The 19188-nt window shown below is 42.4% G+C and overlaps 1 protein-coding gene across 1 annotated transcript in view; it reads left to right on the top strand.

The window, feature by feature from the left end:
• Nucleotides 1-19188, top strand: part of hcn2b (hyperpolarization activated cyclic nucleotide-gated potassium channel 2b) — a 51289-nt gene that overhangs the window by 10232 nt on the left and 21869 nt on the right. The window contains exons 3-4 of the mRNA XM_079806989.1: nucleotides 6932-7093; nucleotides 12656-12874. Of these exons, the coding sequence (XP_079663115.1) occupies nucleotides 6932-7093; nucleotides 12656-12874 (381 nt within the window). The remainder of the gene's footprint in view (nucleotides 1-6931; nucleotides 7094-12655; nucleotides 12875-19188) is intronic.

Below are 19188 nucleotides of genomic sequence, written 5' to 3'. Positions count from 1 at the left end.
AGGTACTACATTTGAATTTAAACTTACTTTGCGACCGTTAAAAAGTATATTCTATACAGTATGAATGAGTGTAGTATGATTGTAATCCGGATGTGCTATAACCGCCATGTTGTCTAAAGCTACCAGGCTAATAGTTAGCTTGCGAACTGCAGGGTAATTAAAAACAAAGAAAGCTTAAGCTGCGTCCGAAATCGCATAATATGTGAGTAGGTACTACATTTGAATTTAAACTTTCTCTGCAACCGTTAAAAAAGTATGATCTATACAGTATGAATGAGTGTAGTATGATTGTAATCCGGACGTGCTACAACTGCCATGTTGTCGTTATCATGTGACCTACCAGCGTCAGTTGCGAATGTAGGTGAAGGGATGCAGTACGTCCGGATTACATTCATACTACACTCATTCAAACTATATAGAACATACTTTTTTAATGGTCTCCTGTGGCCTCATGGGATTGTAAAGTGTCCATCGTATGCGCACTTCAGAATCTCGCCGGAAGTAGTAGGTCATCCGGGTACATTTTGGCTACTGTTTTTCAAATACTATGTAATCGGACGTACTACTCTGTTGGCGGACTGTTTTTTAGGGAAGTATTCAGTTTCGGACGCAGCTTAATGTTTAGTTTACAAGATTACGTTGTGTATGGTGGGTTAGCATGCTAATAATGAACTCTATGCTAAGCTAACAGGGTAGTTGTAATGTTGCTAAAAATACAATTCAACCTAAATGTTTAGTTGATTTCGTTTATATTAACCATTTATAATTTTGTAATTGTAAATTTCATTGAGAATGGGCCGGCCCAATTTTTGCGGTGTGGGTTATTTTGGCCAATTGAGCATATTGAATCGGCACCCATCGGCGTCGCTGGTGATTGGCTGTTCAGCTTATACCCCTTTTCCACCAAGGCAGTGCTAGAGCTAATTCAGAGCCAGAGCTAGTCCCAGTTCATAGTTGGTTCGACTGAGGAGCCTTCTAAGAACCGTCATGCTGAGAGCCACAACAGAGCCATGTCTTACGTCACTGTATATGTCTCATCTTTCTCAGCAACGCTAGCGAGGCAGCGGCAGTGTTGCCAGGTCTGTGGTTTTGCCGTGGGCTGTTTTTTCATGTCCGCGGGATGAAGCGACCCCAATTATGTGATATTTAGCCCCGGGAATGCGAGTAGGCAACCTTTTAGTAGGCAACCATGCCAAAAAACACATATTTTACCCCCAAATATGATTTTTACTGGGGAATCCCCCCCCCTGGAACGCGATTGGGCTTGTTTTGAGAAGCAATTGGGCGGGTTTTGTTGTGAAAACCTGGCAACCCTGGGCAGCGGGAAACACACACACACCAGGCTTGTTCGAGACGCATCGGCGCTGCGCAGACCGTTCCACGTATGATATATATAAAAAAAACGCATGAGTGAATCAAAAGCATAAGGAGTCATATGCTCTCGCTGGACTCGTTATCATACGGCGATCGGTCTCTGCACAGCACCGCTGCGAACAAGCCTTCCATCAACAAAGCAAACGTTGCGTTACTATTGATTCACATGGCTTTACGATCCTACATCGGCATCAAAACACAACGAAAACACAGCGAATCCAACGCATTCATGCAGTTCGCCGTAATTTGTATAGACGGAGATTACAAATGAGCAGCAGCTGTTAGCTCCATTAGCTGCTATTTCAAAAATGGCGGATCTCAAGTTTGTGTTGGCCTTGTTGACCCCGCCCCCGGTGCCTGACGTAATCGGTTCTTACTTCTAGCCCTGTTCTAGCCCAGCAATGTTTTGGTGCTACTTAAGAACCACTTTTCCTGGCTCGGAGCTGGGGCTTTGGGTGTGGAAACACAAAGAACCGATTTGAAACTAGGCTCTGGCTCCGATCTAGCTCTAGCTCTGCTTTGGTGGAAAAGGGGTATTAGTGAATGAGTCTGCACGAGAATAAAGGCGAACGTGATAAAAGGCAGCAAAGATAGCACAGACAGAAGGCTGTTATAATTTTACGTCATCTTATGCCGAGTTCACACTGCCCGATTTTAGCCCCGATTTTGACTCGCCGACAGGTTTTGCGAATTCGCCGACAAATGCCCGAAATCATAGGCAAATTGGTGGTAGTGCACGTGACTGACAGTCACATGTGTGAATGATCAAAGACGCGATCAGAGAAACTCGCAGACGCCCGTGATATATTGGCATGCTAAATATCTGGACATGTTGGCGATTCAAACTTTCTAGATTCAAACTGTACTGCTGTGTAAAACGTGTTCTGACTGAAAAATACATCGGCGATGACCGACAGCCAATGGGAAAGCAAGATACAGGGCAGCGGGAGGTTCGGGGAGGAGTTATGGACCAGAAAATCAGTATTTTAATAGATATATTTACAATTCTATCAAACAGAAACAAAGCACAAACATTTGATGGACCAGCCGCACGAACAGCAGCACGGTGCAAAATGATTTATTTACCTCCAACTCTCTTTGCAGAACACAATCATTGCTCCTGTGTCTTCAACCATTTTCCCCTGCAATAATCTTTTTCTTCTTTTCGCTGCAAATCAGCGCATAGACAATTTGGATTGCAAGCTTTCTGCAGTCTATATTTTTAATAACAATTCCAGTCTTCCCTTGTCCCTTCTCGCATGTGTTTGGTTGTGAAACGTAGTTTGCAGAAGGGACAGAGCTGTCGCCGATTCTTCCTCTTGTACAGTCATGCAATGTGAAACCCCCTGTCGTCAAATTCCATAAACTGCATTTCATCGACTGGGCACTAGGGACAGGCTCCAGAAGGGAGCAGAATCTCATTGAGCCCCATGTTAAAATGCCCAACTTTACAGCAAAAAAACACAATTACAGCCTGGTACAAATTGTGGTTTTGGTCTATACGGCTAATTTTGCCCTTCATGACAACTGTGAGGGGGGTTAATTTTTTTTATAACTCATTAGTTTACATTATATAACGCATTAAAGTTCTGCATAATTAAGGGCGTGGCCACTTCGAGTGACAGGTGGATAGCCATTTATCTGCTGTCTGTTAGTCATCGTGTCACTTCAGCTCTGCCCACGTCCCGCCTTTTTGCCCATTTTCTATTACCCGGGAGTGACGCGCGATGACATGCTGCCAAGATGGCAACGGCCAGCTCGACCCTACTTTACGCTTCAAAACTGCTCATCAGAATCCTATGGGCGACGTCACGGACACTACGTCCATATTTTTTTACAGTCTATGGTCTGAACTCTGCATTACCTGAGCATTCCAGTTGTCAGTTGACTGTAGTCCTTGTGTGTTTAACCCTTAAATGCATGACTGTTTCGCCAAACATTCTTACATAATCGGGTCTTTAGCGACCCGGATCTATATCTAACATGGATAGATCTCTACCTGTCGGGATAATATATAAAACTCCAGATATTAGAGCAACAATTACAGAAGAATAAAATAAAACATATTTCGTTACCTTTTGGAGCTTGGAAGGGTTCAGTTTGAGCAGATGTTTTATACCATCACCACTGTCCTCGTCAGATCTCATTCCCCAGTACATTCAGCATCTGGCTCATATTCGCGATCTCACGCATATTCTCAAAACTCATTTTCAACGTCTTGAAAATAAACATTTTGATCACTGACAGCTTCCTTCACCAGATCCATCAACAAGTGACAGTGACACTCATATTTGATTGTGTTCAGTACTTGCTCTGCAGTAAATCGCTGAGCCATTTCAAGTTTTGCAGATTATAATAATTATGGCTTTGTTTTCAGTCTGCATAAGTATGGGTGAAACGTCACTTCATCATTGTGTATCAGATATTGCCACCTTGTGGAATAAAGGTGAATTGCAGTTATTTTCGTCATTATAGATTCATTTATTATTGTGCAGGAAAAAAAATACGTACAATCTTACACACCTCGGGTCGTTAGCGACCCCAAACAATTTTGACAACAAACTAGTGGAAAAACAGGCATTCAATTATAGTTTTATTATTTTTTTATTGTTATATTGTTTAAAATGGATTTATTGAGGAATACTAAGAAGGTTGATGTCTAACTTTTAAAAATGAATGAGGAGGAGGGTAGTGAATGACATCTCGAGTCACTTAAGACTTTCCCTCCCCCATTAGCCTGGCGTGGCCATACTCAATTCTAGTCAGAATATGAGTCTGGTACCGCTCCATTGAGCTTTGATTATGGGGCGTGTTTCAACCGAGCCAGGAAAGACCTCAATTGGATAGACCCACAACCAATCAGAGCAACGGAGCGACGCGTAACGTTAGTTGTCAAATGTCAACAGAACTCAACTGCACAGTGTTGCCAAGTCCGTGTTTTTCTCCATGTCCGCGGGTTGAAGCGACCCCAATTATGTAATTATATAAACCCAGGAATGCGAATTTTAGCAGGCAACCTTGCCAAAATAACATATTTTGCCAACCAAACGCCATTTTTTCCGAAAGAACCCCCCGGAAAGTTATTGTTTTGGGCTATAGTTTTGAGTAGCAATTGTGCGCAACATTGCAAAAACACTTGGAAACCCTGTCTGCACGCACGCTGGATTAAGTAACGTTACAAGAAAAAGATGAGTGTAAACGATCTTTGCCAGTAATAAAATAATTTAAAGATACACAGAGTACTTATCAACACGATCATCGTTTCTGAGAGAAATAGTGAAGGTGAATGCATATACGAACAAGTTCTCCGTTTAGGATAAGAGCAAATTCAACCCAAGAGCCTTCGATGACGTGGATGATTACGTTACTGTTGATCATCTGTCCATCATCGTCTAAAGCCCGCCCTGACAATTTCATTGGTCCGAACAGTTTCTGTCCTCTATGGAGCGAGTCCAGACCGAATTGCCAGAGCAAAAAATGTTGTGGGCAGGGCTAAATTCGGCTGGCATCCAGGCTACTCCCCCATCGAAACGACTTCTCTTCTCTCCCGGTCATGTGCTATGGCGCGAGGGCGGGGTTATCGCCCCCCTGTCTCGTTTCTGCACCGCCTCTCAGAAACCTGTCACTGACCGTAGCAATATGGTGGTTAGGTGCATTTTTCTCTGTGTACACAATACCTTCTCCAGGAAGGACTTGAGGCAAAAAGAGAGAAACATATGAGAAATAAAAGCTTTTTTTATGTAAAAATTAGTCAATATAGTCGGACAAACAGCTTGTCGTGACAGCTCGCACTTAGGCAGTGTGTGTGAACGTGCTTATGGCGCGCCCCCCTTATAAGGGAGAGCTGGGAAAAAGTTTTACAGAAATAAAGCCATAAAAGGCTTAAAATAAGTGAAATCTGTAGCATAAACCAGCGAAAAGTGAGGAAATATGCTCAGTAACATATGTAGAAAAGATTTAGAGAGAAAATACATATATTTAAGAGATAGATCGAGTTTTTCTCCACAACTGAGTGCAAACTGGCATTCAAATCTACCTCCATTTTGTTATCAACGCCCAACTTCCAACGATCCAATAAATTCCCGAAGGACGAAAACAAGCCTCGCCCTGCATTTTTTCTAATTTCAGAAGAAATTTTTCTAATTTTTTTCTAGTTTCACTCAGATATACGTCGAAATAAGGAAAAATAGACGATCTCAACTTCCGTTTCACGCCGACTTTAAGAGTCCGTTCAACAGTGCTCAAAATGCTAGAGGGAAATACTGATATTGACAAATGTTTTAAATATCAGTACAGACTTGGTCCTGAAGTCCTTTGTCCTTGTTTTTTTTACATTGGCTTGGTGTGTCAGTCAGCCGAAGTGCTTGCTATAATAGGCATAAATGAAATTCAATTGGAGACTAAAAACCATCACATAGTTTGTAAAATTAGCTTGAAAAATTGTTTTGGTCCAACAACCACATCATGGAGACTACTCAAAACTGATCATATTGTACATACACAAGCAAACAGGATTACACCGTGTTTTCACGTGGACATTAGTCAGCAGATGTTTGACAACATCCTTATGCAGGTGATTATGCATGCCAGAAGAAAAAGGAGTATTGATATTCGGTATGGATCATTAATTTCATCGATTTCAAATCGTGGTGCAATGAGACCTGTAAGTGCTTCCACAATGCTTTGAGATCGGTGACCCTGATCAAAGAGGCTTTCAAGAAACGCACGGCGATAGCGATATGCTAAACAAACAGCCTGAACCCCAACCATAGCTCCAAGCCTGATGCTTCTCTTCAAATATTAGTCTCCAGTCAGTTTTATGTTTTGCATTGTCTCGGTTTTAAGATGCTGCTGCTTCTCAAGCTAGAAAAAACAACCCATGCCGACTAAGAACTTTACAACATGAGCCAGGTTAGTGTCTCTGCCTTGTCTTCTTTTATCGCTGTTTTTGGCCCAGTTGCTATTTGGGGCACTTGGCTTTTCTCAGGTGTGACACGCCTTGTTTTATGGTGTGGGAAGAGAGTGTTGACACTGTCTCGCACAACCACACAAGGCATTATCCTGGGCCGGCTCCAGATCGCTTTCCAAAAGCTGTCCTCTTCACTTTGTAACCACAAACAAACTGCACACACGGCTGTCTCCTAGAGACGCATTCTCCACTCTTCCGCAGTCTTGCCAGGAAGAACTCAGTATCAGTTTGGCACATTACTTTCATCATTCACAGACATGTTCGTATCATTCTGACCCGACAGTCACCGATATTGAATCTAATCTGACAGGATGAAGTCTGTAGGATGTACCGTTACTCATTACATAAAGCTTTGACAAACCTGATCTCAATACAATATGTTCACAAATCTAGAGGTCACAAATAATCTACAAGTCAAAAGGGCTTTGAAACAGTAGCTTGTTTAGACAATCCCTCCAAAAATGAGGGATTTTGTTTCAGAGTCTGCCTTTGTTTCAGAGTCCTGATAATTTAATACCTTCTGGTTTGTCCTAGAGAGTCCTTCCCTTCTTCTACTCAATTGTAATGAGCTCTTATCTTGACTGACAGATCTTTCACATGACCTATGACCTGGCCAGTGCGGTGATGCGCATTATCAATCTGATCGGGATGATGCTGCTGCTGTGCCACTGGGATGGCTGTCTGCAGTTCCTGGTGCCGATGTTGCAGGACTTCCCTTCGGACTGTTGGGTGTCCCTTAACAAGATGGTGGTAAGTCTTACCTTCCAACTTACCTCTGTTTCCCGGCTTCTCAGTGATTTGTGTAGCCCAAAGATTGAGCACCATTTTCTACAGTTACACACAAATAAGAATGAGCCATTTGCTGAGTCTAGGAACTGGACAATTCCACACAATATGCAAATAACAAAGCCAACACCTCTTTTGATATCATCAGTGTTTGACAGTGTTAATCACACGGGCACATTGGGGAGCCGGCTCCATCACCTGCTCCTCTCACTTTCCCAAGTCTGCCAGGCACTTCGAGTCACCCCTCCTTCACTGCTCACCATCATCCATCTGTTCTCCCTGTTGTTTAGTCTAGTTTGAAGAAAAGACACTGTTTGGACATTTGCTACACTGATGTATACAGTAAGTGATCGTGAACTCTTGCTTGGTAAAGTGTGCACAGCGTCAGGCAACTTCAACCGCGAGTACGATTTATACTTGGGTTATCTAGGGATTCACATTTGGGCATAACACCACTCTGACAACCAAAGGCTGGCTTGTTTTAAACCTTAGTGTAAACGATTGGCGACAGTTTGTGAATAGTCATCAACCAACACTTTTCTTTCCAAACTGAATTTACCAATGGAAAGGTTGACAAATTTGCAGGGTTGAATCTAATAAATGCCTTTTATTTAGGGTTTCCCTGCCTGGTTATCCTTTTTGACACTCTTTATATGTCATGTGACATGGGGACAGGTTTCTCATTGGCTTTTGTTAGCACAATAGTTGAAGTCATTCTAGTCGTTGCCAGTGCTTAGCAATCAAGGTCAGCAGCTTTCGAAAAGGCAGATTGCTTGAAATGAAAGACGCAGCGTTAAACGATCCGTCTCATTATTTCAAGTGTCTGCCTGGTCTCTCAATAGGCCCTTCTTTTTGCAGTAATGAAGCCTGTGAGTCACGCTGAAGTGTCGCTTCAGCAAAGGTGCTATAAAACACTGGACAATTTACATCTGTTAGAATACAATAAAAGAGGCATTACTATTCAGGATCCTGAAAAAAGTGATGACATTCAGAATCCAACCCAAACAATACCACTTGTCGGGGCCTCCTTCCTGTTTGCAGATATCCAGGGTCAGATTCTCTCAATGGTGGTTGGAAAAATCCCCACCTGAGATCATTAATGTAAGCCTAAACTCATCAATATCACATCCAAATTGAATTAAAATTCCATGTTGATGTGCATAAACGAGTTACAGATGATTCAGCCACAATTCATCTGCCGCTGCATTTCCCGCCTCTGATAGATCAATGCACTGAAATACACCCTTTGATCCCTTTTGATCCAGCTGTGCCCTGTGATCCATGACCTAGCATCTTTAAATCCGTCTGTGCACGGTTAGAATCCCAAATAAAGCACGTGCGATTCACAGGTACATGCTCACGTGTGGGTTTTTCAAGAGTTTCGCTAATGAGCTCTGCAAGCTTGAGGAGCCATTCAAAGTTAAGATAAGCTCCCCCCAGACGTGCAGAGACACACACATATAGACTCAACGTGGCCTATCTTCATCTACACATTCACAGTGAAGGGCTCTTACCAAAGTCCTTTGAGCGCAGGTCAGTTCACTGGCGACTATCCTGCTAATGTGCCCATGAAGCTTTTTATTTTGAAGGTGGGTAAGTACAGCTCTGGGGAAAGACATCACTTTAAACTGAAAGTTGGGACTTCAATTCTCACAACCATATTCATCACTACAATTCTAAAAGTGGTTTCTCTTCACCACCATAAAAAAACGTTTGCTCTTTCACATGGAAACAAGCAATTCCACAGGAAACCCTTTGCATTGCAGCTAATTAGCTCCCTATATTTATTCAATTATAAACACCATTATAATACCTCAGCAAGCCATAATAGACAATAAATATTAGGATATTTTCTTCCCTCAGCAGAATGTAGACACAATCCTATGTTCATACTCCCATAGCCCCAGAGTAAAGACAAATTGCTATACTAGTTGAACTTGGCTAAATCAACTTAGCAGCTAAGTCTCTTCATCTCAGTGCCAGTGGGGGAGTGTAACGCTAGGTTAAATGTGCGCTAAGGGTATTAGTTTAGCAAACGCAACCAAAGCACAATTGCTCAACTGGATCTATCCAAATGTGTGCTAATCTTTCATTTAGCTCATTCCAAACCATGCTAGCAGCACTACAATTTATGTCTGCTAAAACAGATTAAGCAACATTAAACATTTCCTCTTTCTTTTCCCATAAATGCGGGGGAGCAGGAAATCATTTGTGAATGCCTGTTTATCCACAGAATGTAGAGCATGTGTTGGAGTGTTAAATGGCGGATGTTTCGAGGCTATGCGATAGCTCAGTGTGTACATTTGCACACAGCTCAGTGTGTACATTTGCACACACCTTACTGAGAAGTGCCACTGCCAAGCGACTCTTTGTGTTTACAGCTTATTGGTGTTCATTTAGCAGTACACATCCTGAGAAATCGGTCTAATAGTGGATTTCTAATGCTGCGTTCACACCAAACGCGAATAGAGCGTCAGGAGCGAGTGATTTCAATATTAAGTCAATGGAAAGGTGCGTTGACGCGCGTCTGGAGGTCCTGCGGCGCGTTAGACGTGATTCCGCCTCGTTCGCGTGAATGACGCGAATTTGACGCGAATTGAGCGTCTTGAGCGATACGCGCAAATGCTGCTTTTTGTGCATTCACGCGTTTGAAGCGAATTCGCGTCTGATGCCCAAGTTGAAAAATGTAAACTTTGGCGTCAATTAGCGCCACGTTAACCAATCAGGAGCCTGCTTGCTGCTGTCACGTGGTAAAGTGACATGATGAGAAACCCTGCATAATTTAAAAATACTACTATTGTGTCACAAAATGTAGTTTTAGGACTTTTTTTAGGTGAGAATGTAGTTGTTTAAAGCTCAAATCTGTGGTTTATTTATAAAGAGAGAGCCTATTTAAAAAAAAAATCTTTCATTTTTGGAGTTGTGAGATCCAGGCGATCACCGGGCGCTCGGCGCTCATTTACCCCGGCGAGAGCAGCCTTTCATCAGCTAGTCCTTCTGACATCTGCCGCTGGCTCGGATGTCCTGTAGTGGTTCGTCTTGTGTGGATCTAATGGCCGATCTTTGGTGTCATGAATCTATAATTTGTTGTCTGCCAAATTGTTTTGACTGAGGGCAAAGAGAAGTTTCATAACTTTATTTTTTAAGGATATTTAAATATACATGCAGTGAAGATAATGTAGGAGTTGCCTGGACCACATTTGTCTGGCTATTAATGTTTAATATACTGCATATTTTTAATGCAAATGAAAAGAGGCAGAGTGGTGTTTTATGACGTTTCTCCTGGAGCGCCTTAAACACGCGTCTATTTCGCTTCAAACACTCAATTTATACGCGCGTCCAATTCGCTGTGGACGCGCGAATGGATTCAAAATGTTCAAGCATCCAACTAGACGTGGTAGACACGATTTTGATGCTCTATTCGCATTTGGTGTGAACGCAGCATGATGGTGCATTCACACTGGACGTGAATGAAGCGTGAATGAGGCGGCGCGAATGACGCGTTTCATGCTAATGAGGCGGCGCGAATTGAGCGTTTGACGTGTGATTTTGACTTTGGCGGATATTCGCGCCACGTTAACCAATCAGAAGCTTGCTCTAGTAGTGACAAAAATGAGGACAAAACCATGTGGTTTATATTAATCATATATTAATATCTGGTTCAGACAAGTGTGCATATGATTATCACTTTAATAAAATTAAATGACATGAAACACAACCCAGTCTCTTTTTGTTAAATGCTAATTTATGTATGATCAATAATACATAAGTAAAAGGTAAAGCTATACATGAAACAAAGCAAACAATTTAGTCAAACATTCAAAGTCAGTGCTAGTAGGCTACAACGGTAACGTAAAGTTAAATAGCCTAAAAATAAAAAAGTAATGAAACTTCACTTTGCCCTCAGCCTAAACGATTTGCCAGGGAACAAATTATAGATTCATGAGACCAAAGATCGCCCGTTACATATACACAAGACGAATTATAGCTCGAGACACCACAGAGAAATCAGAGCCAGCGGCAAATGTCTGAAGGACTAGCCGAGGAAAGGCTTCTCTCGCCGGGGTTAACGTGCGCGGATCCGCTCCGAAAACGCCAGATAAAATGTTCAAATAGGCACTCTTTTTATAAATAAACCACAGATTTGAGCTTTAAACAACTACATTATCGCCTGAAAAAGTCTTAAAACTACGTTTTGTCACACATTAACAGTAGTATTTTTACAAAAAAGACGTCGTGTGAACACAGCCCATGTCAGCCATTTCTCAACGAGACGAACCGCCTGGCAGAAGCCCCTCCCATGACGCGAATTCGCATCTGTTGTGAAGTGGATGTCACGCACGAATGACGCGAGTAAACTCAAAATGTTCAAGCGTCCAACTACGAGCAAATAGAGCGATTTATTTGCGTACGGTGTGAACGCACCATTAGGTCTATCTAAGAATTAACATAAACAAATGAAGTGTGAATTATATACATTTTCCCCATAGGCTACAGTTCCCATGCATATGTCAAGAGGGACTTTAGCAGTTTAGTGTGTTCATTCAATGTTTAATTGTCGACGTGCACTCATTGAGATGTTCCAGTTAACCCAGGTTATGTCTGGAAGTCTTGGAAGACAGACATGTAAAGAAGATGGAAACCAGACATGAACTAAGCAAACAAATCTCTCAGACACACTGCATGCTTTCTACACTGCCAAGCCTTACTGTGACTCAAATAAATGGTTAGACTCGAGACAATGTCTTCCCGGGCTTAGCATCTGTATTTGATAGGATTGTTGGGGTTGCGGCAACACTTTGCTTCTGCTTTAGGACTATGCAGTCTGTAACACATTTATATTTCTTATATATCTATCTGCCAGTTGGTGATAGCAGTCAGGTGTGTCCTGGCCTCAACACAGGCTTCTTCCTTCCCGACCCTAGTAAGCCACTTCTCATCTCATCTCCACAAAGTAATTTCCCTGATTACCCATCACCCCCGTTTTCCATTTTCCCCTCTTCGTCATTCAAAGTCACCCGTGGCCTCTTTGACTTTGATTCAGGATCTTCATAGCCTTGTCTAAACCTGCTCGAAGTGAATGCAAATCAGGTTAACACATTTCACGGGGACCCATCAGGTCAATTCTGAAAAATCAGTAGCTTATGGAGAGAGATGAGGCACCTTAGCGTAGCAGCTGAGGTCTTATGCAGATACTTGCGAGGGGAGGAAAGACATTATAACAAGAGCCCAGCTGAACAGTAAACAATGCGGTCCCATTAACCACCTTTAAATAACAGACAGAGTGATGAAATAATGAATCCATCACAGGTCCATGGCACACGTAGTAGCTATCCAATGTACAGTACTTGGCAATCTGCCTTTTATCAAGGTTCTATAGAGGTGTACCCCTCATGAGCCAAGATTTTGACGCAAGGGTTAGTGTCCAGAGGATATCATGCTCAGGAGAGTGTATCTAGTGCTGATGAAGTAATCAAAGTCTCTCTTCTTTTTCTCTTTGTCACTTTCTCGCTTTCCAATTTGCAGAACGACTCCTGGAGTGAGCTGTACTCCTTTGCCTTGTTCAAGGCCATGAGCCATATGCTGTGCATCGGGTACGGACGCCAGGCCCCAGAGAGTATGTCTGATATCTGGTTGACCATGTTGAGTATGATCGTGGGAGCCACCTGCTACGCCATGTTCATTGGCCATGCCACCGCCCTCATACAGTCGTTGGACTCCTCTCGGCGCCAGTACCAGGAGAAGGTGGGTACAGTGCTCCAGACACACACACATACACACACACCTGCAGATGACCTTCTTATGTGTCACCGTTTGTTTGATCTTGCCAGATCAAAGTCGGTACCTATCGTCTGTTTGAGAGGATGAAACTGCTCAGGCCAACTATCCCTACGGCTGAGGATTCTGGGTATTCTCGGCAATCTGGTCTCCCTCTCATCTGATCAGTTGTCAGTCCCTCCCACGGCTGTAATTCGGTCTTCTTTGATTCCTAATCACGACATCTGGTGCTTGTTTACACAGGCAACTCTAGTTTGCATCCGGTGTCTTGACGTCACAAACAATTTGGTCACAAACTTCTTATCTCTGCACTATTTCCATTGAGCAGGCGACTTTCTGGAACCTCCTTTTTCTTGAAAATAGATAATCGTTTGCCATGTGCTTCAAAAGAAAATATTTTTTGTGAGATTCCATTTCAAAGATATTTGATGCCCACCCAGCATCGGCGCCATAAGGGGTCCCGGGGGGGCCTGGCCTGGCCACTGTGCCCCCTCACCTCTGCTTCATTAAACCCGAACTATCACTCCCTACCCCCAAACGCAATTTCTGCCGCTGCCCCACATGAAAAATCGAAATGCCTGCCAGCGAAGACACCAACCCTGTGCCCACCTTAGTAAAAAGGCTTGCATGCTCTTAAATTATTGGAGAATCCCTAGGGCCAGCAGTCAGTTTACATTAGATGTCTGACAGTGACAGTTTGAAACATCAAATTCAGTTTCAAACTGGCCAGGGGCCTCATTCATGAAACTTTCTGAAGATTTCATCCTAAAAGCTAGATTTTGCTTATACTATAAATATAAATTATATAAATCTAATTTTTCAGATTTATAAAACCCTGGGTACGCCAGAACCTGCGCAAAATTCTCTTTATAAAACCCAGTCAGCAGAAGATTGTGCGTACACGAATCTCGATCCAGTCTCCTCCCCTGAATAACCATATATGGAGCTTAGAACGCCTAGTTTTACTATGCATATCCTCATCTGCATATTCATCCACGTAATACCATGTTTAACGGTACAAGACATTAGAAAAATATGAGCTACGGATGTGCCGTTGCTAAAAATCATTCAGTAGCCTGTCCTTGCCTGGTTTGTGAATAAATCAATCAAAATGGTATAAATTACATTTCAGAGAAAGTTCTTCTCAATCTTTTCCACTGGCCAAATAGTATTTTTAAACAGATAGGCCTTATTGTGCATTATTGATAATTTTCTCAGGCCATGAGTCCTGCTATTATCATATGTCAAGCAATCCTCGCTGTAGTTAAAACTTTAAAACAGCATGCTAGAGGAAAAGTGTTCAAAAGCATCACATCCACTACAAATATTTCTATTTAAGTGCTTAACTCCATTAATGAAAATGGCGTGTTTAATATAAATGTGTATATCCGATGTAAAACAAAGTTTAAATACATTTTTTAATACATTTTCAAAACTGTGAACATGCACTGTTTATGATTATGAGTCAAAATGAGGATTTCAAGTGGTTTTCCTTCAGATCTTCAATCAGTCCCTCAGCTCACAATCGGTGTCGCCAAACTGCTCGGTCCCCAAAATGTCCATATGCATGGGTCAGAGTTTGCGTACAGGTGCACAAATTTTCCCGTCAAGTTTGTTTTTATAAATCACAACTTTTGTGTAGGAAGTGGTGTACGCCTCTTCCAGGGCTTGTTTTGTGTGTACGCAATGGTTATAAATGAGGCCCCAGAAGTCCTCAATCTTGCTCCTAGAGACCTACTTCTAGCGAAGTTTAATTCCAACCTGATTCAACACGCTTGTGATTTTCAAATTCTGAAGACATGAATTAGCTGGTTTGATAAGGGTTGGAGCAAAGCTCTGTAAGGCCCCGATCAGACAGAACACGTTTTTCAGGTTTGAAAACGCGAGGCGCACCACACTGCCTTTTTTGGTTGACATTTTTTAAATGGCGGTTCGGGCGGAGCTAAAGAATGACGAGCGCGCAGCTATTGCGTTGAGCTATGCATGTTTACATAGAAAAACAATGGAATCGATGGCTAACAACACATAGACATTTGAAGCAGTTTTACTCACCGCCTGCTACCAACACACGACCGTGAACCTTAATCGCTGGGATTGCTCCATCTTTCAGCATTAGACGAGCTATAAATCCGGAGTTGAACTGTACCTTGTTTATAAACCATCGTTGCCGAAATTCAGGGAACAAACAAACACTTGGAGCAACAAACTCCATCCACTGTCCCATTAACGCTGGGTTCTGTGGGAAGCTGTGCAGGGTTGTCTTGCTTTGGTGACATTGTTGATTCCGTGAAGTCCTGTGACTGCAGCGCTACCGGCCTGCTCTCTCGCTCTAGTCGCGCGCGCACCCTCCCGTACGGCCCGTACAAGGACATTCCGCCCCATCTGACGTCACACATACCCATACTCGAAAAAAACTTTCTGAAACTTATGAGAAACCGGAAGGAGTATTTTTGGCACAGAAATACTCCATCAAACGTCCAACCTTTTTTTTTTAAACTTTATCCATGTTTAGGATGGGAATCCAAGTCTTTAACAGTGTAAAAAGTAGGGGTGTAACGGTACACAAAACTGACGGTTCGGTACGTACCTCAGTTTTGAAATCACGGTTCGTTACGGACTCGGTACAGCAGTTTTACAAAATTGCTTTTTATTAATTTTTATTCAACAGTGGTTTAATGAAAAAAAATTGTGTCTGTCCTTAAATGAATTTAGTTAAAACTAAAAGTTTCTTAAAGATAATGCTGTAAACTATATAGGGAGCCCTTACTTACATATTGCTATTAAAGATTAACAACAGAGCCCAAACTATTCGCCTAAATTCAGTTGCTATTTATTTTTATATATAATAATCAACACTCATAAGCTTCATGTAAGGCAGTTTTTGCATTAACTTCTAAATCTAATTATTATTATTCGTTATTGAAATAATCATTTAGTGGCCGTAATTTTCATGACAGGTTTATTTAAACGGGCTATATGCAACTTTTTCCCCAAAATAAACGTAACAATAGCCTTTTTATTTTACCATTTATGACTCAAACATCTCCTGATGAGCATACTGACACCTTGTCCGCTCACAGTGGGTGCACCTATAAGCCTGTATCCTATTTTTCCTATTTTCTGCCGGGTAGGTTTTTCCCGCGCTGTCTGTGGATGTGACGTCACCACCGCTGCGAGAGCGAGCAGAAAATAAGAGCAGTTCTATTTTTTGGCCACAGGTGTCAGTCGCGAGTTTAAATTTCAGAAAAACGCATATAGCCCCTTTAAACATACATTAAATAAACAAGACATCACTAACAGGCTAAGTAGTTTATAATGAATATATATAGGCTAATATAATGAATAGATAGGCTAATATAGTGCATGTATTCAGTGAAAGAGTTGATTTCTCTAGTGAACTGACAGCTGTGGACACTGAATGACTTTTGAGGTAAACGTGATTCTACATGACATTGTTTACAAGCTGTTTTATTGTCTTTTCGCGGTCGGTTAAAACACAGATGGAGCGATTACACGACATATGATACATTTCAGTAAGTTGTAATGTATCCTAAACATACCTTAAGAGATATTAATTTATGTCTATTCTTTAGGAAGAGATGATCGCATTCACTCGCGCGCCGCGCGCTGCTGCTTGAAGTTGAACTGATATGGATCTATCAGTCACGTCACATTAAAGAGTGTTAAAATGGCATTTATCGTTTGAATTTCGTGATAAAATGGACTGAATACTCAATATGTTTGTGTGGGAACTCGGATTGAAGTGTGTTCCGCGCTTTAAACAAGCCAACTGTTAACTATTAAAGATTACATTCATAACCGTTCGGCACCGAACCGAAAGCCCTGTACCGAAACGGTTCAATACGAATACGTGTACCGTTACACCCCTAGTAAAAAGCTCAGTATGCATGAAACAGCATTTCACCCCCCCCCCCCCCCCTTTAATTTAGAAAATAGCAGTGCGCTGCAGTTTTTTTTAATGTTTCTAAGCAACCCCCGAATCAGCTGTGCTGTCAGTCTAATCAAGATTCCGTCACCACAACGGAAGGCCCACCTCTCCATTCATTCGATTGGACAATGGGAAAAAAACGCAATGACGTCGGGCGCTTTTCTGCTCAGATTTGATTTGTTTTCAACTTCAGGCGCTCAGAGCGCTCCTGCAAAAACGCATAAGCAGCATGCATAACGCTCATTGCCAACAGAAATCTATTCAAAAAAGACGTCTCTCGCTACAAAAACGTGTTCTGTCTGATCGGGGCCTAAGACAGTGGGTCTCCAGGAGCAGGATTGAAGACCTCTTAAATAGACTATACCAAACTGTCCTACCACTCATTCCGCCACATCCCACTCATTCTTTGGTTGCTCAAACAGATAGTCCTGCTCCAAACTCACAGCATTGTTTGAGACAGTAGTTGACCACAGTGCTTACACACTTTGGGAAGTCCCCCTACGAATGGCTTACTTCAGCTGGCTTACTCATAGTCGCCTCTGCACATCAAACTGGCATAGGGAATAGTATCTTAACATCAAGCACATTTAAAGGTATCAAAATGTATTTAAAGGATGCCTTCAATTCTTACTCTAAAAATAAGTATATTATGATAACATTTAAAGGAATGATGTAATGCAGAGAATCCCACAGGGACTTTCGGTGGAGCTCATCAAATCTCGCCTCAGGCGGCAGACTTTCCTGTTCATTAATCACTAACAGCAGAGCTGCTTGCCGTCAGATAACAGAGCCACTGAGGCAGCAGGGGACTAGAGAGTGCTAAAGATGCCAACAAAAGGCATTCTTTGCATGAGATAAAAGGCCCATAGATCATGACCACATGATCCAGAATAAACATGTAATGATGTTCCTAAATATATCCAAAATATACACTGATGATGTTTGTGCATACTCGAGATGAAGGGGATCTCAGCGGTGGAGAGGGAGAAGTGTATTGCTGTGATGGTGGTCCATGAGTGCTTGCATTTCTAAAATGGCAAAGATACATTTACAACATATTGACCCATAATATGCTTTCTAGCATACATACACTATATTGCCAAAAGCAACACCTGCCTTTACATGCACATGAACTTTAATGACATCCCATTCTTAATCCGTAGGGTTTAAAATGGAGTTGGCCCACCCTTTGCAGCTATAACAGCTTCAACTCTTCTGGGAAGGCTTTCCACAAGGTTTAGGAGTGTGTTTATGGGAATTTTTGACCATTCTTCTAGTCAAGAAGCTTCTAGAAGCTAATTCATCGCAAAGGCGTTCTATCGGGTTGAGGTCAGGACTCAAGTTCCTCCACACCAAACTCGCTCGTCCATGTCTTTACGGACCTTTGCTTTGTGCACTGGTGCGCAGTCATGTTGGAACAGGAAGGCCATCCCCGAACTGTTCCCAAAAAACTGGGAGCATGAAATTGTCCAAAATGTCTTGGTATGCTGAAGCATTAAGAGTTCCTTTCACTGGAACTATGTAAGGGGCCAAGCACAACCCCTGAAAAACAACCCTACACCATCACTCCAGAAAACACGTCTCCACTGCTCTAGAGTCCAGTGGCGGTGTGCTTTACACCACTGCATCCGACGCTTTGCATTCCACTTGGTGATGTAAGGCTTGGATGCAGCTGCTCGGCCATGGAAACCCATTCCATGAAGCTCTCGACGCACTGTTCTTGAGCTGATCTGAAAGCCACACAAAGTTTGGAGGTCTGTAGCAATTGACTCTGCAGAAAGTTGACGACTTCTGCGCACTGTGTGCCTCAGCATGCGCTGACCCCGCTCTGTGATTTTACCTGGCCTACCACTTCGTGGCTGAGTTGCTGTTGTTTCCAATTGCTTCCACTTTCTTATAATACCACTAACAGTTGACCGTGGAATATTTAGTAGTGAGGAAATTTCACGAATGATCACGGTACCATGCTTGAATTCACTGAGCTCCTGAGAGCGACCCATTCTTTCACAAATGAGCCTATACACCTGTGGCCATGGAAGTGATTGGAACACCTGAATTCAATAATTTAGAGGGGTGTCCCAATACTTTTGGCAATATAGTGTAAATGCATGCATACATGCATAGCATCCACTGCAAAAAGCATAGAGTGCTTTTTAAGTGTACTTTAAAATCTCTTCCGGAAAAAATATGCATCACGCCTCTGCAACCTGATGAACAAACAGCACAATGTCCCTCTGTAGATCCCTCGTCGTCCCTTCCATCTCCCCTGCTATGTGGAAACCAACGGATTGCCAGACATTGACAGATGAACGGGACATTAGCCATTACGTAA

Source organism: Gobio gobio (assembly GCF_949357685.1).
Source record: "Gobio gobio genome assembly, chromosome: 24".
NCBI lineage: Eukaryota > Metazoa > Chordata > Actinopteri > Cypriniformes > Gobionidae > Gobio > Gobio gobio.
Note: the sequence above shows the minus strand (reverse complement) of the source record. Positions and strands in the feature narration are given on the sequence as shown.